The sequence below is a fragment of the Lissotriton helveticus genome, chromosome 6 (assembly GCF_964261635.1).
Source record: "Lissotriton helveticus chromosome 6, aLisHel1.1, whole genome shotgun sequence".
NCBI classification, from domain to species: domain Eukaryota; kingdom Metazoa; phylum Chordata; class Amphibia; order Caudata; family Salamandridae; genus Lissotriton; species Lissotriton helveticus.
Window position 1 is genome coordinate 1,641,139,438 of NC_136067.1, and position 22,470 is coordinate 1,641,161,907.

General features: G+C 43.4%; 1 protein-coding gene across 1 annotated transcript in view; it reads left to right on the plus strand.

Annotated features, from left to right (window-relative positions):
• The window catches only part of EML6 (EMAP like 6), a 928,771-nt gene that overhangs the window by 661,933 nt on the left and 244,368 nt on the right, over window positions 1-22,470 (plus strand). Inside the window, exons 22-25 of the mRNA XM_078649484.1 lie at window positions 10,071-10,223; window positions 14,891-15,022; window positions 15,529-15,617; window positions 20,086-20,262. Coding sequence (XP_078505610.1) covers window positions 10,071-10,223; window positions 14,891-15,022; window positions 15,529-15,617; window positions 20,086-20,262 — 551 coding nt within the window. The remainder of the gene's footprint in view (window positions 1-10,070; window positions 10,224-14,890; window positions 15,023-15,528; window positions 15,618-20,085; window positions 20,263-22,470) is intronic.

Consider the following 22,470-nt stretch of genomic DNA (forward strand, 5'->3'; position numbering starts at 1 on the left):
TCCAGCCTCTGTCTTCCATTGGCTAGCTCCATAAATGGAGGCTAGCCATTGGAAGAGAGAGGCGTCCGTCATTGTGCGAGGCGATTCGTGGGCGTTCCGGCGATTTTTTTCCCTCTCCGCCCCTTTTTAAAACATCATGCGGCGGTGGGCGGATGTTATTTTTTGGGGGGGGGGACGGCATGTTGTTTTCAGTTCATCGTGGCTTTTGCAGGAGTGGGCTGCGCGATTTCTGTTGCCGGGATGTGTTCCTCGATTTGCGAGCAGGTAAGCAGCATATTGTAACTTTGTATGTCTTTCCGTTTTTGTCGTCTCTGTGTATTGTTGTGGCTTCTCTCCATCTTGTCGTTTCCGTGTATGGCCGCTCACAGAATTGGTGTAAACTTGTGGCTGTCGTCTTTGTTTGCCGTCTTGTTGTCGTCTCTGTGTATTGTTGTGGCTTCTCTCCGTCTTGTCGTTTCCGTGTATGGCCGCTCACAAAATTGGTGTAAACTCTTGGCTGTCGTCTTTGTTTGCCGTCTTGCCTGGAACTCGACGATGCATGGGGCAAAGTGTTAATGTGCAGTCCTGGATAGCGCGAGACCATAGGACAGCACGTTATACTTTTTTTACACAGTCATGAGCTGTTTCAGACCGTTTCACAGTCCTGGATTGTGGCAGAACACGGGACAGTGTGGTCATGCACAGTACTGTAGTGTGCGTCTGGGGCCATGCTTGATGTCCTACAACGAATTCGGTGTGTGTGGGGGGGCGAATGTTCATGCACAATCCTGCATTGTGGTAAAAGGTAGCACACTTGGGTCTTGCACTTGCCTGGAACTCGACGATGCATGGGGCAAAGTGCTGATGTGCAGTCCTGTATAGGCAAAGTGTTGATGTGCAGTCCTGGATAGCGCGAGACCATAGGACAGCACGTTATACTTTTTTACACAGTCATGAGCTGTTCAGAGCATAGGGAAGCATGCTTGCATGCCAAACGTATGGCAGTGTGTTGCACGAGCATTGCTGGTCTGTGAATGTGCACCGCAGGCACGCTGCAGAACCAGTGGTGTAACGCAAAAACCCCACCACCCACACACAGAATGTGGTGCGGGGTCTCCGAAACTCCTGTGCCTTATATATATGACAATTCGTGGGCAGAACGGGGACCACCAGTTGCGTGGGCGATCCCCTGCACTCCACTGCCTACATGGCCTTTGTTACGCCTCTGCATAGACCAGTGACCCTGTCTGGTGACGAGTGTGCTTTGACCCATGACAATGACGGCTTCCCTCAGCCCACGGAGCTCATCAGCTATTATCTGCTCGGCTGGCGGTGCTCTTCTGGCTGGTTAGGAATCGGTTGCTGGGTTCCAGCCAGGCATTGCCTTACTTGTGAGACAAGAAGCTGCATTCCCATCCCTGGGAAGCGAGGGGGGCCCTGCATGATCTGTGCTTGGATTATCTGCGAGGCGACAAGAAGAGACATCTGCCTCCAGTGTGTGGGGCTCTGTGTGGGTGTGTGGGGGGGCTCGCAGTGTGTGGTGGGGCTCGCAGTGTGTGGGGGGGCTCTGTGTGGGTGTGTGGGGGGGCTCTGTGTGGGTGTGTGGGGGGGCTCTGTGTGGGTGTGCGTGGGGGGGCTCTGTGTGGGTGTGTGTGGGGGGGGTTCTGTGTGGGTGGGTGTGTGTGTGGGGGGTTCTGTGTGTGTGTGGGGGGGCTCTGTGTGGGGGGCTCTCTGTGGGTGTGTGTGTGGCATTTGCGAGAGATTAAGCTATTGGCATTGTAATTGACAATGGCAATTATTTATCTGTTTTCAAAATCAACACATAAATAAAAATGTTGTCATTTACAATGCCAATAGCTCTAACTTTTGCAAAGGCGAAACCGTTGCATTGTAAATGCTTGTTTTTTTAGGAAACAGTGTATTTAAAAAAAGGAAATAACCGTACAACTTAACTTGCAGCATCTCCATCCAGCTTAGTACTTACCCCCGTCAGGATTTTTAGGGAAACAATGCTTTATGTGTTTAAAAGCAAATAACTTTTCAAGTTCACTAATAGAGATTCTACCCATTTTCTCAGGAAATGATCTTGATAAAATAGAGCTACATCAATTTTAAAATGTCCTTAAATATTCATAATTGGATTTTCCAACCTTGGTTCACTGTTTCTAGTTGCAGGGTGCTTCCTACAATTTCAGTACACATTTATTGCCAAGTGGCAAGTTCAAAATGAGCAGGCTGCATTCTCTGGTAGTACCTCAACTCCTTTGTTCTTGAAGGTCAGCAAGCTAATATGGCTACTAGTCCTGGAACAACATTTTGGACCCACAATTTCAAGGAAACAATAGATACATATCTCTCCATAGTCCTCTATAACACAGGAAGGAATGAATAGGTTCGGTAAAGAGGGAAGTATTCATTTCTTCATCTATCATAGGAAAGTCTGTCCTCTGAGTGGGTCACGTACGGTATTTTAAATCATAACATCAGGTGAATATGACTAAAATTCTTTAACTTCACTGCCTAGATTTTTACGTCTGGCATCAGCCTTGGCCTTTGGATATTAGTAAAATTATATACATACATTATGCTTACTTATAGCGACTTTCAACCAGCCCTCTTCATCCATTCGGCTGTTGTGTTATTCATCTACCCACTAAAGCATGCCGACTATGCAGTGGGTCAGCCCACTTTAGCCATTGGCTGGTTTTACTCTAAATTATGGCAGTCTGCTGTTGCACATTGTGCACTTACATAGAAAAAGTAGTCCCCTTTGGTACCAGGGACTGCTGGCCTAGTGTATGCTTTTTGATAAACGAAAATTTGACTAATTGTTTGATGAAACAAGTGTTTTTTGTCTTCTTCAGTAGGTTTCACTGGTTTTCAACATACATTCCTGCCATTTGGCATGGTGTCATCTCTTCAAGCACATTGTGCTGGTGATGATAGTGCATCATGGTGGATCGGGTATACAGGTGTTCCCATGTATCGAGCACGGTTAATGGTGGTGGGCTAATTAAAAAACTAATTTTATTTTCTCCCATGAAAGGTCATTTTCTGTTAGTCTTGAATTAAATCTTCTCCTGCTTCTTGTCCTCCCCTTCAGCTTTTATACCTCTCGATTATTCTTGATAGGGCAATTGTAAGGTGCGTTCAGGACTTTCCATCACCCTAGGAGGGCCAGATGCTTTTAGGAAGATTATATTTCGGAAGAATCAACCTACCCACAGGAAGGTGTGGGTAGTGTTCCCAGTATCTGGAGTTCTAAAGGATTTAGCATTAGAAATTGGCCTGCAAGGCTATGAGGACCACAATTGATCTGGCCATGTAGCTGAACATGAGAGTAGAATATTGTATTTGCCATCTTTTCGCCAGTGTATGAGGGCATCTTCTACCGAAGGAGGCTCTTTCTATACTTTCACAGTGGGACACCCATCAGGTGATTCTCTTGTCTTTTACAAAAGCTTTGGCACATTTGGACAGCCACTTCTGTTCCACTGTGGGACTGGAAGGATATTCCCTCCCTCTGGTGGAACTTTCATTTTGATTACTTGCTTGCTCCCTACGTTCCATATTGTTGTGCTCAGTGAAAGCTTTGTCAGAAAAAGAGGCTGGCAAACTTAATTGTAGGACTTCGGTAGGGAAAGGGCAGCTATAGGATCTGTTGCACTTCTGTTCTATATTCTTGACTTCCACTTCATTCGTAAGAAATCCTCTTGTGTGGGAGGGGAAGGTTATTTATACAAACATTAAGAAATGGCTGCCTTGTGACCATGACTAGGTTGAAATAACGTGATCAAAGCTGCCTTACACCTAGGTTGAGGTGTTTTACCTTGGCTGGTGTTGTAATCAAAATAGGCCAAAACTGCCAAAGGTAACTTGAAGATTTATTGTGACAAAAATTTGTGAGGCCCTTCCGGCCAGACACTTCTCTTCAACTGATTCCACTGTTCCAATGTCAAAAGAATGAAATGTATAACCATACCAATTCACATGTACACGACTATGACAAACAATGGATGAAAAATTTGGCGTACGGACACAAAATCATAACAATGAGATAAATGTTCATCATCAAAAAAGAGTATAACCTACAGGCAGGTAACGATGCCAGTGGTGAGCTAGCAAGGATTAGTTGCATACACAATTATCCAAACACATTGGTGGTATGTGCCCATTACCTTGTGGATTGTATCAAAATGCGCAAACATGTTTGATACCTCATCCTTTAGAGAACTGTTTCATCTATCCAGATCAAGCAGGTTGGGATGCCTTCTGTTTGAAAAATCTATCTCAATGCACTAACTGTAGACTGAATGGCGATATTCTACATGAACATGACTTTAACCTATTTAGAACTGCCATCCACCAATACTGCAGCATGGCTCTCCTACTTAGACAGAATGAAAAGCGGACCAATAAAATCCAGACACAGCTTATCCTGAGCTGTTTTCTTGTCACATAAGTGCTGTCATTACTCACCACATTCAATACTACCTTCAGTCGCTTTTCTGCATCCTTACGCACTTCACAGTTCATTACCCGTCGCTTAACTTTCTTATCTAACTAGTTGTCATGGTTTGCCTGTAGAGTCCTTCATGGGCCAAGCTGTGAGTTTTCCCTAATACCACATGGATCACATCACCTTTACAAGTCTCCAACAACCATATAATATGGCCCAACCCCTTCAGAAAGTGTAGTTTCCCTGCTTGTTCCATTTTTATTTAAACACTTACCAACTGCAAAGTGTTATCTTCTCTCATTGCTTGAACCCATCATCCATAGTTGTAGAGCTGCGGAACCCTTCCATTGAATCCCCAACACTTGCCACAACCTCCTTTATCTCCAAATTGCATTCCTCCACAGAAACATCAGGCAACCTGAGCAAACAGTCTTCAACCATATTCTTCAAACCAGGGACATACTATACCACACAACTACACATGTTGAATTTAGCTGCTAACTTCATTAATCTTGCTGAACCATTACTAGTTCACCAAGTCTCAATACTCTCAACAATGGCTTGTGATCAGTCCATAAGGCAATTTCGCTGCCCCATATATAAGTACGAAAACGAGTGATGGTCCATGCTGCAGACAATGCTTTCCATTCTATGAATGAGTAATTCCTCCTACCATTTGACTGAGACCGCTGCAGTCTTTTCTACTCTTTTGTGCAAATGGAAGGCAACCGTTTCAATTCCCATTGGCTTGCATCTACTATTAAGATGGTTTTCAAACCAATTTGAAAAGAAGCTAGCCTTCTTCCATTAGCTATGTCTGCTTTCACCTCCAAAAGCACTTTCTGCTGCACCTTCCCCCATTCAAACTTTCACCTTTTCCTTAATAATTCTCTCAGGTTCTCTGTTTTGTGTGCAAAACCTTCAATAAATTCAAAATAATATTCCAACAGGCCCACAAATGAGCTTACTTTCTCCCTGTTGTTTGGCACTGCAGCATGTACTATGGCCCGCACTAAATCATATTTAGGCCTGATTCTTTCCCCTGAAATCAAGTACCCCTTGGGTTCTATTTAAGTTTTCAAAAATCTGTACTCTCTTGTGAAGTTTGTACCCTGAATCAGCAATTCTTCTCAGAGCTTTTTTCCAATGCCTTGTTATGTGTTACAATAGGGGTACCGGGTATCAAGATTTCTTCCTGGAAGAACATCTGACATTAGTTTTTGAAAAATACTGACAGCCGAACACAGCACAAATTACATTCTAGTAAATTGGTAGACATCTTTGGTGGCTATGAATACCATTAATGTAAATGTAAATATGCTGGATTTGTAAAGCGCACGGCTGCCCGTGAGCGTCCCGGCGCTTGCTTAGGGAACCCGTCCTGGTATTCCCCTGTGAGAAACCCCGGCAGGGTGTCCACAAGGTGAAAGTCAGGCATCCCGCCGCGAGGGGCCGTAGTTGAGATTAAGCAAGCTATTGCCCAGAGTCGCAGAGTGTGACCCCGTGAGTTGAGTAGGCACCAGAGCGAGAATTGTCGAGTCCGTGGAATTTTGAGCCCGAGACCCGCCGAGGCGGGGAATCGAACCCTGGTCCACGGTCGATCTCAGCTTCCGGGTCTGCCGCCTCTAACCACTGAGCCACGATTCTGAATGCAACTTGAGCTTGTGGTAAGCACTTCTCAGGTTTAACTCCAAAAAATACTTACCACTAGATAACATCATTATCATCTTGTTGATGTTGAGAAGTGAAAGGCAATCAGAAACTGCATTGGCATTGAGACTTCAAAGGTCCACACAAAATTGCAATGATCCATTGGGTTTCTTGGTAATAACCACCAGAGACATCCATTCAGTGGCTTACATTAGCTCATTTACTCCATCTTTGATCATTTGGCACAATATAGCCTCTACCTCACTCCTAATGGTCAGTGGGACTCACCGGGTGATATGTCTCCCAGGCACAGGCCCTTTTCTTAAAACTATTTTATAAACAGATCTTTTGGCTTTTCCCGGTCTGTCTTCAAACATACTATCATGCTAATTAAGAACTCCATTTAGATTCTCTTCTCTGGTTAACATGACTAGTTTTTTTTTTTTTTTTACTTCTCTACCCTGGCTCATTGCCAATACTTTAGCCGGTATCTTAGTGTCAATAACCAGTATTGATAAAGGCCAAAAGGAGACCACTATGCACAGGTCTTTACCCAGTTTAAGGAGCATCCCGATTTGCGCCTCTGTCATCAACGATGGTTCAAATCCCTCCTGCCTGGTTTTCAGTAGGGTCTCCAGTAGGTTAGAAAGCAGGAGGTCTGCGTAAGTCTGAAAATAGTGTACCGGCAGACCATCAGGTCCTGGAGATTTGCAGTGGATCACTGCTTCTTTCAGGTCTTTCAAGCCAATTTCTTCACTGAGACCTTTGCTTTGCCTCTCATTGAGGCTGGGGAGTGCAAGGTCATCCAAAACACTCCAGTACATCCGGAACCACGCCCACCTCTTCTCTGTACACCGATGATAGGTGAGCATGCATGAGAGAATTAATACCATGCTGTGTAGACACATGGCTACCATCTGCCTGCCGAAGCGTGAGAATGATTGGGGGCGCTCACGCTTAAGAAGCCATGCCAATAAACGACCTGATTTGTCCCCCTTCTGGTGGAGCAGTTGACGATAGGCTCTAGGATTAATCACAATATCAGATTGTATTGATGTGTCATCTAACCTAATATTGATGGTCCTGATTTTGCAATGTACACCTTACCACATACTTCCCTCTCTGAGAATTGAATTTTTGCTAACATAAAACCTCCTACATCAATGTTAGGACACTGATATCCCTTCAAATCCACATCCTGAGATTTCTAGTGTTCTCTTGACCAGCTGTTAAGAACCAGATCTTTCAGTTTTATGGTGTATAGTAATCCTGAGCCACCATCAACATGACCTCTTTGTCATTGATTGTAAAAACTGCTTTCGGTCTTCTATTTCTGTTCACACAATTTTCAAATCGTATTGGTGTCCACACTAATATGGGTCAGACAAAAATGTTGTAATAATAATAATAATAGGCCAAAACTAACTTGAAGATACTTTGTGACAAATCTAGTGCCGCCCTGCTAGTCAGCACCACTTTCCAACTGATTCAGTGTTCCAGTATGAACAACTCTGTAACTGGATGTGTAATCAATCATAATAATCTTCTAAAGGATTTAAATTTACAATAGCTGCACTTTGCCCTCCAGTAGAGACTATGTATGGCAGTAGCAGAAAGCTTTTTTTCGTGTGCTGAAGAGGAGGCAGTTTTTTTCAGGCAAATCTGACAGTTGTGTTACTCTGCACTATTGATGTGCTGGCAAAGTTGTCCCATGAATTTCTTTGTTCACCAATCAATCTTTCTTGGTTTCTCTATACAGCTTGGCTCACATGTTTCTTCATGGTTTACCATGCCTTGGTGGGGCATGGTTTGGTCCTTGTTTTCTCGTGGGTTCATGACTGGACCTGATAGAAGGTTGTCTGTACACCTATTTTACTTTACGACTATATATTTTTTGTATCAACATCTGTTTGAAGTATTTCAGGGTTACTGATTTGTGGGGAGCATACCCCTTTTGTTATGTTCTAATTGACAGGTTAGTGGTCCTTATGGAGGTTTTTCAGCATCTGAGCCCTACCAACAAGGGAAGGAGACTGCACACCCTGCATCTTTATGGGACATTGAGTTTTATATTGTTTGTTCTTAGAAAAGTTGTAGTTGGCTAATCGTAGTTGGAAACACTGGTCCTAAGGAGGTCGTTAAGGCACCCCAAAAGAATACTTTTGTCCTCCTGCATCTTTTTCTGCATAAAATAAAAAGTGGCTCTTAGGGACATCAAACCTATTTTACCAAACAAAGACTGTTTCTTTGGCACTACCCAGGAGTATTTCTGGTAGGGACATAGTTTAGACTGTAACCTGGACTTCGGTCCACAACTTTGTGACACATTACTGTCTCAGCGTTGGGAATGTTGGAGCAGACACCTAGATGAGTCTGTGTGAAAGGTGTCTTGATAGTATTAACTTCTCGGAACCACCTCCTGGGTTGTACGCTTTTAGTATTAATTCATGAGGTAAGGAATCTGCAAGTGGCAGTATCCATAAGAAGAACATGTTATGTATCTTTCTAGTGGATACTGTGGAATCTGTCTGCTGATTCCTCTCTGAATCCATCCTCCACCTCTTTCTAAGAATCAGTGTGACATTTTACTTAATGTTTCAAATTACTTTCTACACTACATTCCTGACGAGTTTGTCAGTCTTGTCTCCTCCTCTAACGGTCTGAAAAAAGGAAAGGAACGGACAGCGGAGCCCTGGGGAAGCACCATATATGACTCTGTAATGTTGCGGTACTGCAGTTGAGCTGGTATTGTGGCACTGTGTACTGCAGAAGGGAAGCTATTTCTGCCTTTATCTATCCTGTCTGTTGCTTGGTAGAAATTAATGAAGTGAGAAATGTGCAGGTTGAGTACCCACCAGAAAGATTGTTACCGAAGGTAAGTCACTTTGTGCCAGATCTATTACATTCACAAAAAAGCGGTCACAATTTGTGCACCAACTTTTTGTGATTGCAATCAAATTTTGCGAACCCATACATTTACAAATAAATAGTTTCACAAAATCCTGCTTCACCGAGAGTTGCAGACAGACTTCCCTAATTATTATTCTTTAGACAGGTCCCAATTTGCGTCTCTCTGTGATTAGCTGCTACCACAGGATGGTGACTTCTAAGGGACAACAGACCGCAATCTCCGTGATGACTTTCCAAAACATTTTGTTATGAGAATTGCCTCAATTCCTTAGAGGATTTTTTTTTTTTCCGTTTTGGAAAACTTCAGTGAGAGCAGACAGTGTTCACTGGACTACTGCCTACTCACCTGAAGTTGTCACCCAAATTCGAAAGGGAAATGGGTCCTAAGAGGACCACTTACCCTTTACGAATCAGTTACCACAACAATTTGGGATTCGGTAGCTTATCAGTTGTTTGTGACTAGAATTGTAGTCGCAAACCATACATACTTACTTTTCCAAATCGACATTTGGAGAGATGCCATAAACACCTCATCGAAATTGCGATTCAGTATCCATTTCGAAACCCATTTAGCAATTCAGAAAACGTGTTCTGAATCACTATATGGGATGAGTACAAACTCTCTGATTTATCAATCGGTGGGTTTGTAAGTGCTACAACCCTTCATATGTTTGACTCCCATTAATTTAACCCATATTTGAAGCAGTGGGGCCTGCTTTGTAGCTTCCACAATGCAAACTGTTTACAGAATCAAATTCTGGTCATTCAACCATTTCCCAATTGAGCTATATTGTAGAAACCTTTTAGATAAAAGTGGTAAGCTGACAGCCATGGCCTCAACAAGTGTGGTATATTGTGAGCCTGTGATGGATGAGTTTGTAACTGTTTCTCAGTTACCAATATAAATGTGCCTCAAACCCTCATTACCAAAGGAGGCCTAACTATTATCTGAACTAATATTACTGGAAATTCCTTTATCTAAACGGTTTGTATAGGGAGTGTTCTCCATTAGCTACTTTACTTGCCACAAAAGCTATTAAAACGTTAAACTAGATGTTCATGTTTCCTACAGGTGGCCGGTGTTGTGCCTTTTCTCCTGATGGCAAAGCCTTAGCCGTCGGATTAAATGATGGGAGCTTTATGGTGGTAAATGCCGATACCCTGGAAGACATGGTTTCATTCCACCACAGAAAGGAAATGATTGCCGATATCAAATTTTCTCCAGGTACAAGTTTGGGTATTTTCTATTTGTAGTGTCTAACGTACAGATTGGCAGCAATGCATATATATTTGTGACTTGTAGTATATTGTTACCATCACTAAAATGTTTAGTAGCACTGTTTTAGGAATGATTACTGTCATAAGTCAATTTCAATTACCAATGTACTTAAATTGTGGGAAATAATTAAATAAAGACACCAAACTGCTACCAGTCTTCCCTCTTGAAAAGGGGATGTGTATTAGATTGTCAGTGCAATGTATATAGACAATTTCGTAAAGAAAGATAGCATTGCATGTGGTGTGATGCAAGGCTACTCATAATGTAAAGAAAGGTGGTATTTCATGTGGTGTAGTGCAAGGCTACTCAGAGTGCCCTCTTCTGTTCATAGTCCATAAATATCTCTCTAGCTGGACTTCCATTCATCTGATCAAAGCAACATTAGAATGTTAGCAGGTCTTACACCTGGTATTTCACCACACTTGGTGCCCCGGAACCTCAGAATATCTCATGCCCAACCTTTAAGTGCCTCGCCATGATTTGTACTCAGCCATTCAGGGCATCTTACACTGTGCCTCAACGTGTGTCCTGTCTGTTAATACTGCATGTCTTGTGCTCTCAACCTCAGTGCCTCCTGTCCCGTAGCCTCTGCACTTCTTGCAACCACTGCCTCAGCACGTTGTGGTAGCACAGACCAGAATCTTACCTCTGTTTACAGAGAGCCATAAGTGGCTTCCCTGTTTGAACATGTGCCCAGGGTTTGGGGCATGCACCGACTTCCATGTTTATACGTCTTGGGATAAACATGCACTTGTCAGAAACCCATTCCAATATGATATATTTTGCCACTACTCACCCTGTACTTTCTCCCAAACCAAGATGGCTATTTTTTTACTTTTGTTTAAACATAGCAGCTTGAGTACTTCAACAAACGTTATTTAAGGGGTTCAGTGCATCACAAGCAAGCTTGATACATCCTATACAGATGATCACCTTAACCCCTTCCACGCTCATGACGAGCTGGGCTCGTCATGAAGTAGCCTGCTGCTACACTGATGACGAGCCCAGCTCGTCATGTTGTGTGGGATTGACGATTTCTCAGCACAGCAGGGGAATATGCTGAGCATCCATGGGGTTAAAGCATCCCACACCAGTTTCAAGTTGCTTTTGTGCTTCTTAGGCTCAAAAGGCATGGTGGTACTGTTTCATCATTTGTTTTTTACACCCTTATCCTTGATATGCAATGTTACATGTATTTAGATAGATATCCCCGTGAGGTTACACTGGCACTGTATCAGGGGTGTGAGGCTAGCCTCGGGAGAGCTTACTTAAAGAACCAGGTCTTCAGCTTCTCGCGTAGTTCAAGAAGGGAGGAGGAGGCTCTGATATGTTGTGGGAGGGTGTTCCAGGTTTTATGACCAATGTTTGAGAAGACACAACCTCCTTATCTGCTTTAGTGTGTGCAAGGGGTGTGTGCTAGTGAGAGTCCAGCAGAGCAGAGGTGCCAGGGGGGATGGTGAAATTGTACTTGGCTGTTCAAGTATGAAGGGACTGTGTTCTGAAGTGGTTTGCATGCCTGGGTGAGGAGCTTGAAGTGTGTGCTCTTGTGTATTGGGAGCCAATTAACTTTCCTTAGGTGAGGTGTGATATAGGCCTGATGTGAGAGATTGAGGACTACTTTGGCTGCTTTGTTCCGGAAGTCTGGAGTATGTGTGTGAGTTTTTTGTTATTCCTGCATATAGGGAGTTTCCCGTAGTCCAATCTGCTGGTTATGAGGACTTGGGTGTTTTTCTGGTGTTGTTCGGTAGCCACTCAGCGGTCTTGTTTGGCATCTTCCGGGTGTTGAAACTTAACGATGCAACTGCGTTGACTTGAGTGGACATGCCCAGTTTGATGTCTATGATGATTCAAAGGTTTCTTGCTTGTGTGCTTGACTTGGGAGCAGATCCGAGATTTGTTGGTCACCAAGTGGAGTCCCATCGGGAGGCATCTTTCCCGAAAATCACCATTTCAGTCTTGTCTGTGTTCAGCTTGAGGCAGTTGGACTTCATACAGGTGTTCACTTCGGTCATGCATGTGGTAAACTTTTAAAAATTTTTTTTTTTTTTTAAGGGTTTTATTGAAGAAAACGAGAAAAATTCACATATATCGGGTGTCTTACATAGAATACAATATTGCGATAGGTGAGCGAATAAATCAATGTGGAAAATTCAACGCACAGGAGTATGCAATGTCAACCTAGTTCGGTACATCAATAAGAAGAAGTACGATCAACAATCCAGCAAAGTAGCAACCAGCAGGGCTCACCCACCCATAGTTCAGGATAATGAAGGCCAAGTCAGACACCCCGATACATAAGAAAATCAATACAGGATAAACAACCCGTCTCTCGTAAAAGAAAAAGGAAAGAAAAAAAAGGCCATAGAACTAAACTAAGTCAAAATAACAAACCCCTCCCCAATCCCCCCACCCTGCACCCCTGCAATGGCTAAGGCCCATCCCCACTAGCAGCGTGCCTGTCGCCCCGGAACTAGACCTAAAAGAAGGAAAAAGAAAGAGTGGAGGAGGAAATATTAAACAGGCCCCCGGTCTCCCTTACCCCCCGCCAGTAGCAACCCGCCCCTACACGTATCCAGAATAATACAGTGCAACGATTAAAATCAGACGGGGGGAGCTTGTAAGAACCACCCAACTCCCGCGCTAATATAGGTTGCAAATCCCGTATTAAATGAAGTCATTGTTCAAACCCATCCAGTCAAAGTCAACCCTGGCCTCTGCGATTTTTCATGCAAGCCCTGTCCGCTCGGTCCGCCATCCCAATGAGAGTATCAAAATGTTGAGAATGTTCAAAGTCAGTACGGAAGGATTGAAACCAGGATAATAGTACACAAAGTCTAAGAGTCAAACGATGTCCGCTGTTCACCAAAGATAAATCGCTAGAGCGTATTTGAACCATCCAAGAGAAAAAGGGTGAGGCAACAGTCCTATAGTCACTGGAGAACTCGCTCTGAAATATAAGATCATCCATGTCCATCTGGGGCGGTATCGGCATAGGGCATGATGTAGCTTCGATGGTCCGGGGCTTGCTAGCAGTCGTTCGGGGGTCGACAAAAGATATTAAGTCTGGCTGCAGCGCGGGGCCCTCCGTCTCAGACGCTTCTTGCTCCGCGGGTAAAACAGCTTGTTCCAGAACCGACAGAGGGTCGTAGTCCGGTCTCCGACAGATGATATCAGCCGTTACGACCATCCTCTGGATGATGGCGGTGACCTGTGAATGGAGCTCCCCAATGGCGGCCATTACAGTATGCAGCGACGGTGTACATTCCACCCGCTCCATCGCCCCTCACGAAGTGACCAAGCAGGTCTCTGAACCCCGGAGGTCGACTACTCTGGGGCACCAGGCACAGGCAAATCCGATGACAACTGTGGGCACTCTCAAAAGCGCGATCTCAACATCGCCAGCGAGGAACCAAGTCCATCGACCCCGGGAGCCCAACGGGGCCTCCGGGCAGCGGGTCCCCGACCAAGGCAACTGATGCGTCACGCCGCCGTAGCTGCGAGATAAAACTGCCACCGATCCACCATCCGAAACGGACCAGAAACACTCCACTTCAGGAGACCGGACGCTACCCACGTCCCGCTGCCGATGTTATTCAACTCCAACCCGGCTGGGTTAGAAATCAAGGCCCCGGCTTCAACTCTGGGTTAGGCCGAGAATAGAACACAGCGTATCTTCGTTATTCAAGCAGCTAGAAATTCCGGGATTGCACCTTTAGAGTCAGGAACACCTCAGCTGCACGGGGTTCTGGTGAGAAATCAGGATAATCGCCAGGATTTGTGAGCAACTGGCGGAGGTCGACGGAGCCGGGAGCTTATGCGGCCATCTTGGTTGCTAGCGTAGCTCCTCCTCCGCATGTGGTAAACTTGTTCCTGGTGCTGGATGTTTTATCAGAGAGAGACAATAAATGTTGCATGTCATCTGTGTATGTGCAGATGTTAATGTTGTGACCCCAGATGACATCTGCCAGTAGGGACAAGAATATGTTGAAGATAGTCAGGCTGGGCAAGGAGCCCTGCAGGCTCTCTGCAAATGAGTTCACATGCTTCTGAGGAGTATGGTGGCATGTTGAAGATTTGGGTTCTTCCTATCCTATCCTATAGTGGTGTAAAATGGAGAGAAAGGAAATGAAAATCTACTGTAGCACCGGAGATGTCACACGATTGGCCCAAATTGTATCATAGACACTGGATGTTTAATGTGATCCAGCTGCCGATCCAGCTGCCTAAAGCTAAATAATGTCAAAATACAAATCCACTTGCCGATCAGCAAAGGAATGGAATTCATAAATGGAGTATTCTGCTCTACGTCCATGGGCGTGACACACAGTTTTCCAACACTTATTGGCAGGATTGCCTCATGCACTGACTGCAAGTCGTAACCCTACAGTGATTACAACAGAGGACCCCAAAACACTGGTGACTTGCCAGAATTTCATTAGGCTTTTCACACACTCACTTAATGTTCAAATACGATTTATATGATATAGGCAGTATATACTTGTGGTTAGCAAGCGTTTTTCATGTCACTGTCCTTGAGCTGAGGGTGAGATTATTGCATTTATTTCCTTTCTTCCTTTTAAATGCATTTCAACGAAACTTGGTTTCTTTTGCAGAAGCAGGAAAATACCTGGCAGTGGCATCCCATGACAATTTTGTAGATTTATATAATGTGCTGACCAGTAAGAGAGTGGGCATCTGCAAAGGAGCGTCCAGCTACATCACTCACATTGATTGGGACACAAGAGGTAAAGCTTAACAAAACACGTTGACAAAGATTTTTTTTAACTTTTGCAATCTCCTTTTTTGTATTCGCCATAATAATTCAACATAATTTCTGCATCCTCTAAAAACCTAAGATACAGCATCATGCTTATTAGAATGTTCTGTTTACTCTATATAGCAACTGTTCTTTGTGGCAATGCCAGTGGTATATATTGGCTAATATAGTCTAAAGAAAGACATTTCCGCCAGGTGTGAGTGGACAAAGAGCCCTCAAATTAACCATATATAGAAGGCAAATCTTATCTAGGAAATAAGATTCTTTGTGCCAAGTAAGGATAGATTAACTTAAGTGCCTGGTTCAAAAGGTATCTTTTCGTTAGTGCGTATGTGTTTTCATGACCTGCTTGTTTGCCAACTATTTTTAAGATGTTATATATTTAAATGAAATTCTTTATTTGCTTGCTGATACTGTAAGTTTGAAAAGTGGTATTGAGTTGCTCAGAACAATGTCTAATACTTCATTCAACAGGAAAATTATTACAAGTGAATTCAGGTGCCAAAGAACAATTATTTTTCGAAGCTCCCAGAGGGAAGAGACATGTAATCCGAGCCGGAGAGGTATGGGGGAAATCCTACTTCCTATATCAGCTGTCATGTTCACTCTTTTGAATGTGTTATAGTGTGCTTATTGCTGCACATCTTGGAGCTGCAGTTCATCACACATGATCTACTGTAACGAAAATGCTTGTGGTGCTTCTTTCTTAAGCTCTTGGGCATCTTGTTTCCTCACAGTGATCAAAGCCTGCAGGCTTTTTTAGGTCGAGCGTCTGTAGCGCATGCGTTGCTCTGCAAGGCATGCTGTATTCAGGTGTGGTCTTGAAGCTCCACCTACTCTCCGCCCTCATTTTTAATTAGCTTGTGTCATTGGCCCTGGTAAATTCTGGCTTCTGATTCGTTAAGAGGCTTGTTATTCCTTCATTAGTACTGCCTTGTCTTCATTTGTAACCTCCCATTAGGACTGGCCCTTTTACTTCTGTTGTTACACGGCAATTGTTTTTAGCGCCTGTGAGCACTATTTTCTTTAATGAGCATCTCCTATTGCAAGCACAACATGTTAACTGCAACAGCGTCCGCTTTGCTTGCACCACTCACAGGACGCTGCTTTCACAATGTCGGCTCGTGCCCTCTTTGCTTGCAACTCTCACGGGTCGCTGCTTTCACAATGTCATTCGGTTCTTGTTATCTCTGGCTAGCACGCTCTCCTGAATTCATAAACTCTGCTCTCAGTGGGCTGGAATTATTTTGTCCAGAAGTGTCTGTCTTTTGTTTCTTAGCACTTAACTCCAGGAAGAGTCGGGCGTTTCTGTCGTTATCATTCAATTAGATGCTCCACTGGCTTTCTTTTGGTCAAAGAGCAGAGAAACTTTTAATTCTGAAGATAATTGCTGCCTCACTCACAGACAAAAAGCTGTCACTTGCTTGTTTGCAGAAGAACTGGGCTATGCGTAGATCATTAAAAAAAAAAAAAAAACTACCAGTCGAAAAGTAGTGCATGTGATTATTAGAAAGAAAAAAGATACGGGCTGCAAAAAAATCGCAGAACGCTTGTCGGTGTAACATCGTTTTGCGCACTTAACTACCAGCCCCCGTGCAAATGAAGAACAGGATATGCATTTCGAAGTCTCCTCCTGAAAAGTCTGCACCGCACTGATATAAAAATAAAAAAGCATTTGCAATGCAATAGGTCTTGCATTTGTGAGAGTTTGAGCTATTGACATTGTAAATGACAATGCCTTTTATTTATGTGTTGGTTTTTAAAACATAAATAAAAGGCAATGTCATTTACAATGGCAGTAGCTTAAACTCTTGCAAATGCGAGACCTATTGCATTGCAAATGCTTGGTAGACAAAGTAACAAGGGCTAGACCAGGCCACTGTACCTAGCAGCAGAAACGTTGGGTGCTCCAGAACTCTGTGACCACCACCACAACACTGATACAAACAGGGCCATTAAACAAAAAAGCCACCAATGTACAATCCCTCCAGTTACAGACACCAATGGCAGCCTATGTCAATTTTTACAGTTAATAATACTGACAAGGTAAAACTTCCCCAAGTCACTCAGTAGCAACACGGACAACATGCAACAGTTGCATCTTCTGTTTACAAAGTGGCAAAGTTTCAAACACTAGTCCTGAGTTTCTAGCTTGAGGGGTCTTGGTCATGTCTTCCAGCACCATGTGACTTTCAAAGGCACATGCTGTTTCTGTCTCCTGAGATTTGAGTGTTTGTGTGTCTGTATCTTTTGCTGTCCTCACAAGTCACTCCGCCTTCATGCCTCGTGTGTGGTAAGTTAATGGATAAATGAATGTAAATATATTTCAGATCTCTTTTGTGGCATATATGACGTAAATAAAATCTTAAAGCTGTATGTAACGTTTTATTTTTAAGTTCACTTGGTGAGATATTGCCTCCAAATTGTATTTTTTGTGTTTTTTAACTGTTTAACATTTTACTTTCTTTCATTCGGCTCAAGTACATGACGCCTTGTCTGGGGTCACTCGAAGAAGTGGTATCCATATGTTGATGGATCTTTCTAAGAGGTTTCAGTGCAGTTATTGACCTGTTGGGAAGTTGCGAAGTTGGGACCATCACTGTATTATGGACGTCAGCAGGGCTGCCCATTGTCCTTGTTCTTGTATGTTTCTGTGTGGCGCATGGGGCACAGAAGATTTACTAAATAATGAATATCTCCCATTCAGTTGTAAAATCATCAATATAAGCTCGTTGACTTTACTGATCATGGGGCATATGTATCAAAGGATACATTTGCGATTCTCAAATAGCGATTTTTAGAGAATCACTATTTGAGAATCGCAAACCGCTTAGTATGTAGGATTTGCAAATAATTTTGCGAATCCTACATATTCCTTTATTGCGAATCACAAATTGCGATTCGCAATTAAGGAATACCTCCCACTTCATTCCTATGGGCCTAGAGGCCTATAGGAATGAATGGGAAGACATTCTCTATTTGCGATTCTCAATTAGAGAATCGCAAATTGAGAATGCAATTTCAAGGGTGCCAGGGTGTCAAAAGGACACCCTGTTGCACCCCTGAAATGTGCATGTGTGCACATGTGGCGTACATACATGCCCTAAGGGCATGTATGTGTGCCACATGGCACTTAAATGCAAAAAAGTGCAATTTTCTAAGAAATCACAAATTAAAACCAACTTGAAGTTGGTGGTAATTTGTGATTTCTGGAGGAGAAATCGCACAACTTGGGTACTTTTTACATCGCATTTAAGGAATCGCAATTTACGATTCCTTAAATGCTTTAGCAAAATAAGGAATCGCAAATTTTGCGATTCCCTATTTTGCGAGGGCCTTCTTTTTCCCGTTCGCAAACAGCTGATTCTGAGAATCAGCTGTTTGCGAACGGGAAATGGGCTTCATACATATGCCTCATAGTTGCTTATGGCATGGGATATTCACTTAACATACACTAATATGTGCTTAAAGTTGCATATCCAGCCATTTACCTTGTAGAAGACCCTGCCATTAAAGCTACTGTATAGCCAAAGAAACCATAACCTCTCTCAACCCATCAATAGCTGCACACACCACACACAACGACAGAGAACACACAATGGGTAATTGTATAACAGGGTCCATTATTACCTAGAGGGGTTCTGATGACATAAACCAGGAGGCTGAGTGGTTTGTAAATGTTACCAGCCTCCTAAGATGGTAGGATAGGACTATATGGCACATGTTAATTTTTTTATCTTTTATTAAAGTTGTTGTCATATAGTCTTTAAGTGACTCTGTAGCCATCCGAGATTTGAATCATCGGTTAGCTAGTGATGTATTCTCGTCTCCTTCACACATCATTATAATAATTGTATTAATAAAATACATGGCACAACTGGAAAGCTTGCTTCGTAAAAAAAGAAAATCACCAGTAAAACAGCCGCAACAGTGATAAAATTGCATGCATATGGCAAATACACTTAAGAAGCAGCAAGTTTTATTTTTCGTTTTGAGGCACATACTTGCAAAAAAACCTCTTTGCACTGGCTTGCCTAGGCCTGACTTTTTGGGTTTGATAATACTACTTTGCTGTTGTGGAAATGCCGATATCCTTCCTTGCTTCTCTCTGTTTCTAGATATTAGCCTTTAAACTGTTTATGTGATCACTTCTCCCCTGAAATGCTGGCGTTTTACCCATGCAAATTCCACCTGTATTACTTTGCTTCACTGCGGAATTGCAATTGCTAGTGATTATAGGAGAACAAATTACCTCTGGGTTGAGCTAATTTTTTGTGGGAGAAAAAAGGCCATTAACTTTATATTGAGTGCTATTTACGACTGCATCCGCTAGGGAAGCCTATAGCTCATGACATCCTCTTTAGCAGGAATCATAAGTGAAGCACAGTAGTCGAAACACTGATATTGGGTAATTAGTCCTATTCCTATAGAATGATAAACATGTTTACAGTTCGAAACATTTCTGAGGCTGACGTTTGAGGAGATATGTTAGGTGCATAGAGCACTGTTATACCTCAGACTGGTCCACAGTAATATGTAGACAAAGTACAATCACACATTTACTGTTTCGCACTGTCATGGGAAAGTGCAAAGTATATTTTTTCATTTATGTAGCTTATAGCAGCAGCGTAGGATGGGTGGCCAGCACCCAGGGCAACATTTTAAAAGAAAGCATTGCGCCCCCTAACTCGTGGACCATTAGCTCAGGAAGTGCTAGCGGTCCACGAGTTAGGGGGCGCTATACTTTCTTTAAAAATGTTGCACCCCCAAAATGTTTGCCTCCGCGGCAACCGCCTCTGTGGACCCCCCACGCTATGCCAATGGCTTATTGTGCACAGACTGAAATCTAAATCAACACTTGGCACAAATAAATGGGCCGTACGGTCTTAATTTGCATGCTTACTGCTTTATATCACTGATCTTTGATTCCCATACCCTTTTTGCTTAAAAATATGCAGTTTTCATTACAAAAAGCAGAGTACTTTGAAAATGTTGGCTTGCGTTGGTTCAACTTTTTAATTGAAATTACAGATTGAGAAAATTGAGTGGAGTAGCTGGACATGTGTCCTCGGCCCCACTTGTGAAGGAATCTGGCCAGCACACAGTGATATAACTGATGTCAATGCAGCTTCCCTAACCAAAGACAGAAAAGCACTTGCCACAGGAGACGACTTTGGCTTTGTGAAGCTGTTTTCATATCCAGTAAAGGTAAGTGAACAATTTCTTTGAATGCACTGCTTTCAAGTTGGCAGATTCTCCATAATTTCGGGCTGTCTTTTCGTTGAGGGGAAATTGTGGGGGATTGACAGAAACAATCTTCCACTATCTTCTTTTTTATAAAATACCTACTACATGCCCTCCTATAGTCGCATGCCTCCCACTTGCAGAATAATGGAGGAAATATTAGCAGTGGATAAGGTGGTTAAACAAATTAAATGCTCCAGCTGATACCTTGTGTGTTTGCACCTGTTATTGAAAACATGCGACAACAATAGCTGCTCTATGAAGTTTTTTATAAAGACAGAATATTATTATAACATATATTATGTCATTTATAAAATACCACAGTATCCTGAACCCAATACAAACGGTTTTTAAAATCTGCCTCGGCTGCGTCCTCTTCCACATCCAAGAGTTTAGTGACAGACGCTTTTGGAGCAGGATGTTCCCTCCATACAGTGGTGTAGCAAGGGGCGTGCGCCACGAGTGACCTGTGGCCATAGCGAAGCGGCAAATGCAGGAGTCACCAGCAACCCCCCGCTCTTACGGACGCCGCGCGGCAGCAAAAGCTGGGACCGCCACAGGCAGCAAAAGGCCTAGCTATGCCACTGCCTCCATAGTAGTACAGGCCTATGTCCCTGCCCTGCCGGACCCGAGTGGTAGGCTATCTGGTGTGCCGACATTTCTTGCCCAGCACACACGATAATGAAGCATGTGCGCTGATGCCTAGGCCTTATAAATAACCATGAGACTCGGGACTTGCCTCTAAGGTCTGGAGGAAATACACAGTTCTATAGTATTCCCTACTATAGAACTGTGTATTTCATTCCGACAGAACCATTATTCTTTGTTTTACTACCCACCCAGGTTCTGAGGGTTACAGGGTCACCCCATTACATCTAATGGTCTAAGGTCTGGAGGGGCACACAACACACACTCTGTGGTTGACAGTTGATATGGAATTAAATGTCCATGTCCTGGGATATATATTAAGCAGTAATGGCAGTGTACCATTTTACTAATTTACAATACTAAATATACAGTTTTTCCTGTTTAGGTGCGGTACTCATAGGCCCAACTCAGGTAAAGTTCCATTTGAATGTGTTGCCCAGACCCTGCTTTGACATCCCTGTGTGCATGCCATGCACATGCTGTATGTGTGGTGACTCGAAGAAGGACTCCATGGCTATTGTAACTGTATGGTTGCAGAGGCAAGTAGCATGCGTTACAGACAGTCTCGAAGACCGAGTGAATTAAGGAATTGTAACCAGCAACAACCCAAGTTTAGGAGTGGGTTTCCCTGCATCCCCATACATTTCTTGACCAAGCATCATATACCCACACAGCCAACCGCTTGAAAGCATGACCTTCAGCATGATCGCTGTTACAACCCACTGGTTGCAACTGGGATGTAACATGGCAAATGAAGGATCTATGACCATCTGTGGGTAGGTTCCTTGTTGTGTGATTGGTGGGAACCCCTGCTTCTGTGATAGAGGTGCCACTTTTTTCGACCGCCTCCTGGAAAAGGAGGCATTTATTGAAGCAGGGTCTTCATACAATGAAGCCATTCATGTAGGAGGTAAGTTCTTTATTTCATGTTAGGCTCTTAGGTTACAGCAATAGCAGGTAGGTCATGCCAGCCTTCCACCCTGCTGCAACCACATACCAACATTCTATTACACCATTCACTCTCAACGTTCCGGACACCAGCTCAGACATACAGGGAATGGGTACACACGGGATGCTGCAAACCTCCCTTTATTACAAACCACAAAACAAAGAACACACATTCCCTTGCATTTAAAGTGCAGGAACAACAATTCACAATCGACCAATCTTCAACATGTCTAGCTTACACATTCACCCAAAATCAACCTATTAAACTGTCGAAATACTCATGCAGACACACAGGCAGCAAAAAGCAGTCATAGAAACTCCATTACATGCCAGGACATGACTCTTCCAACACCTCATGTCAAACAAAGAAATAAGACAGCAGCAGGTTGCGAGTACCATTGTACAACAATCCAAGACATGCAGGTCTTGCGACTTCCTTGTGCATGCGGCCTTACGATCCCATGTGTGCCTCATCACAATGATACCATAAAACATTTATGCACACAGTACATGTAGTTACGGACGCTCAGTCACGCGACAGCCACAGCACGAGACCTACCGGCTTCCTTTGATACA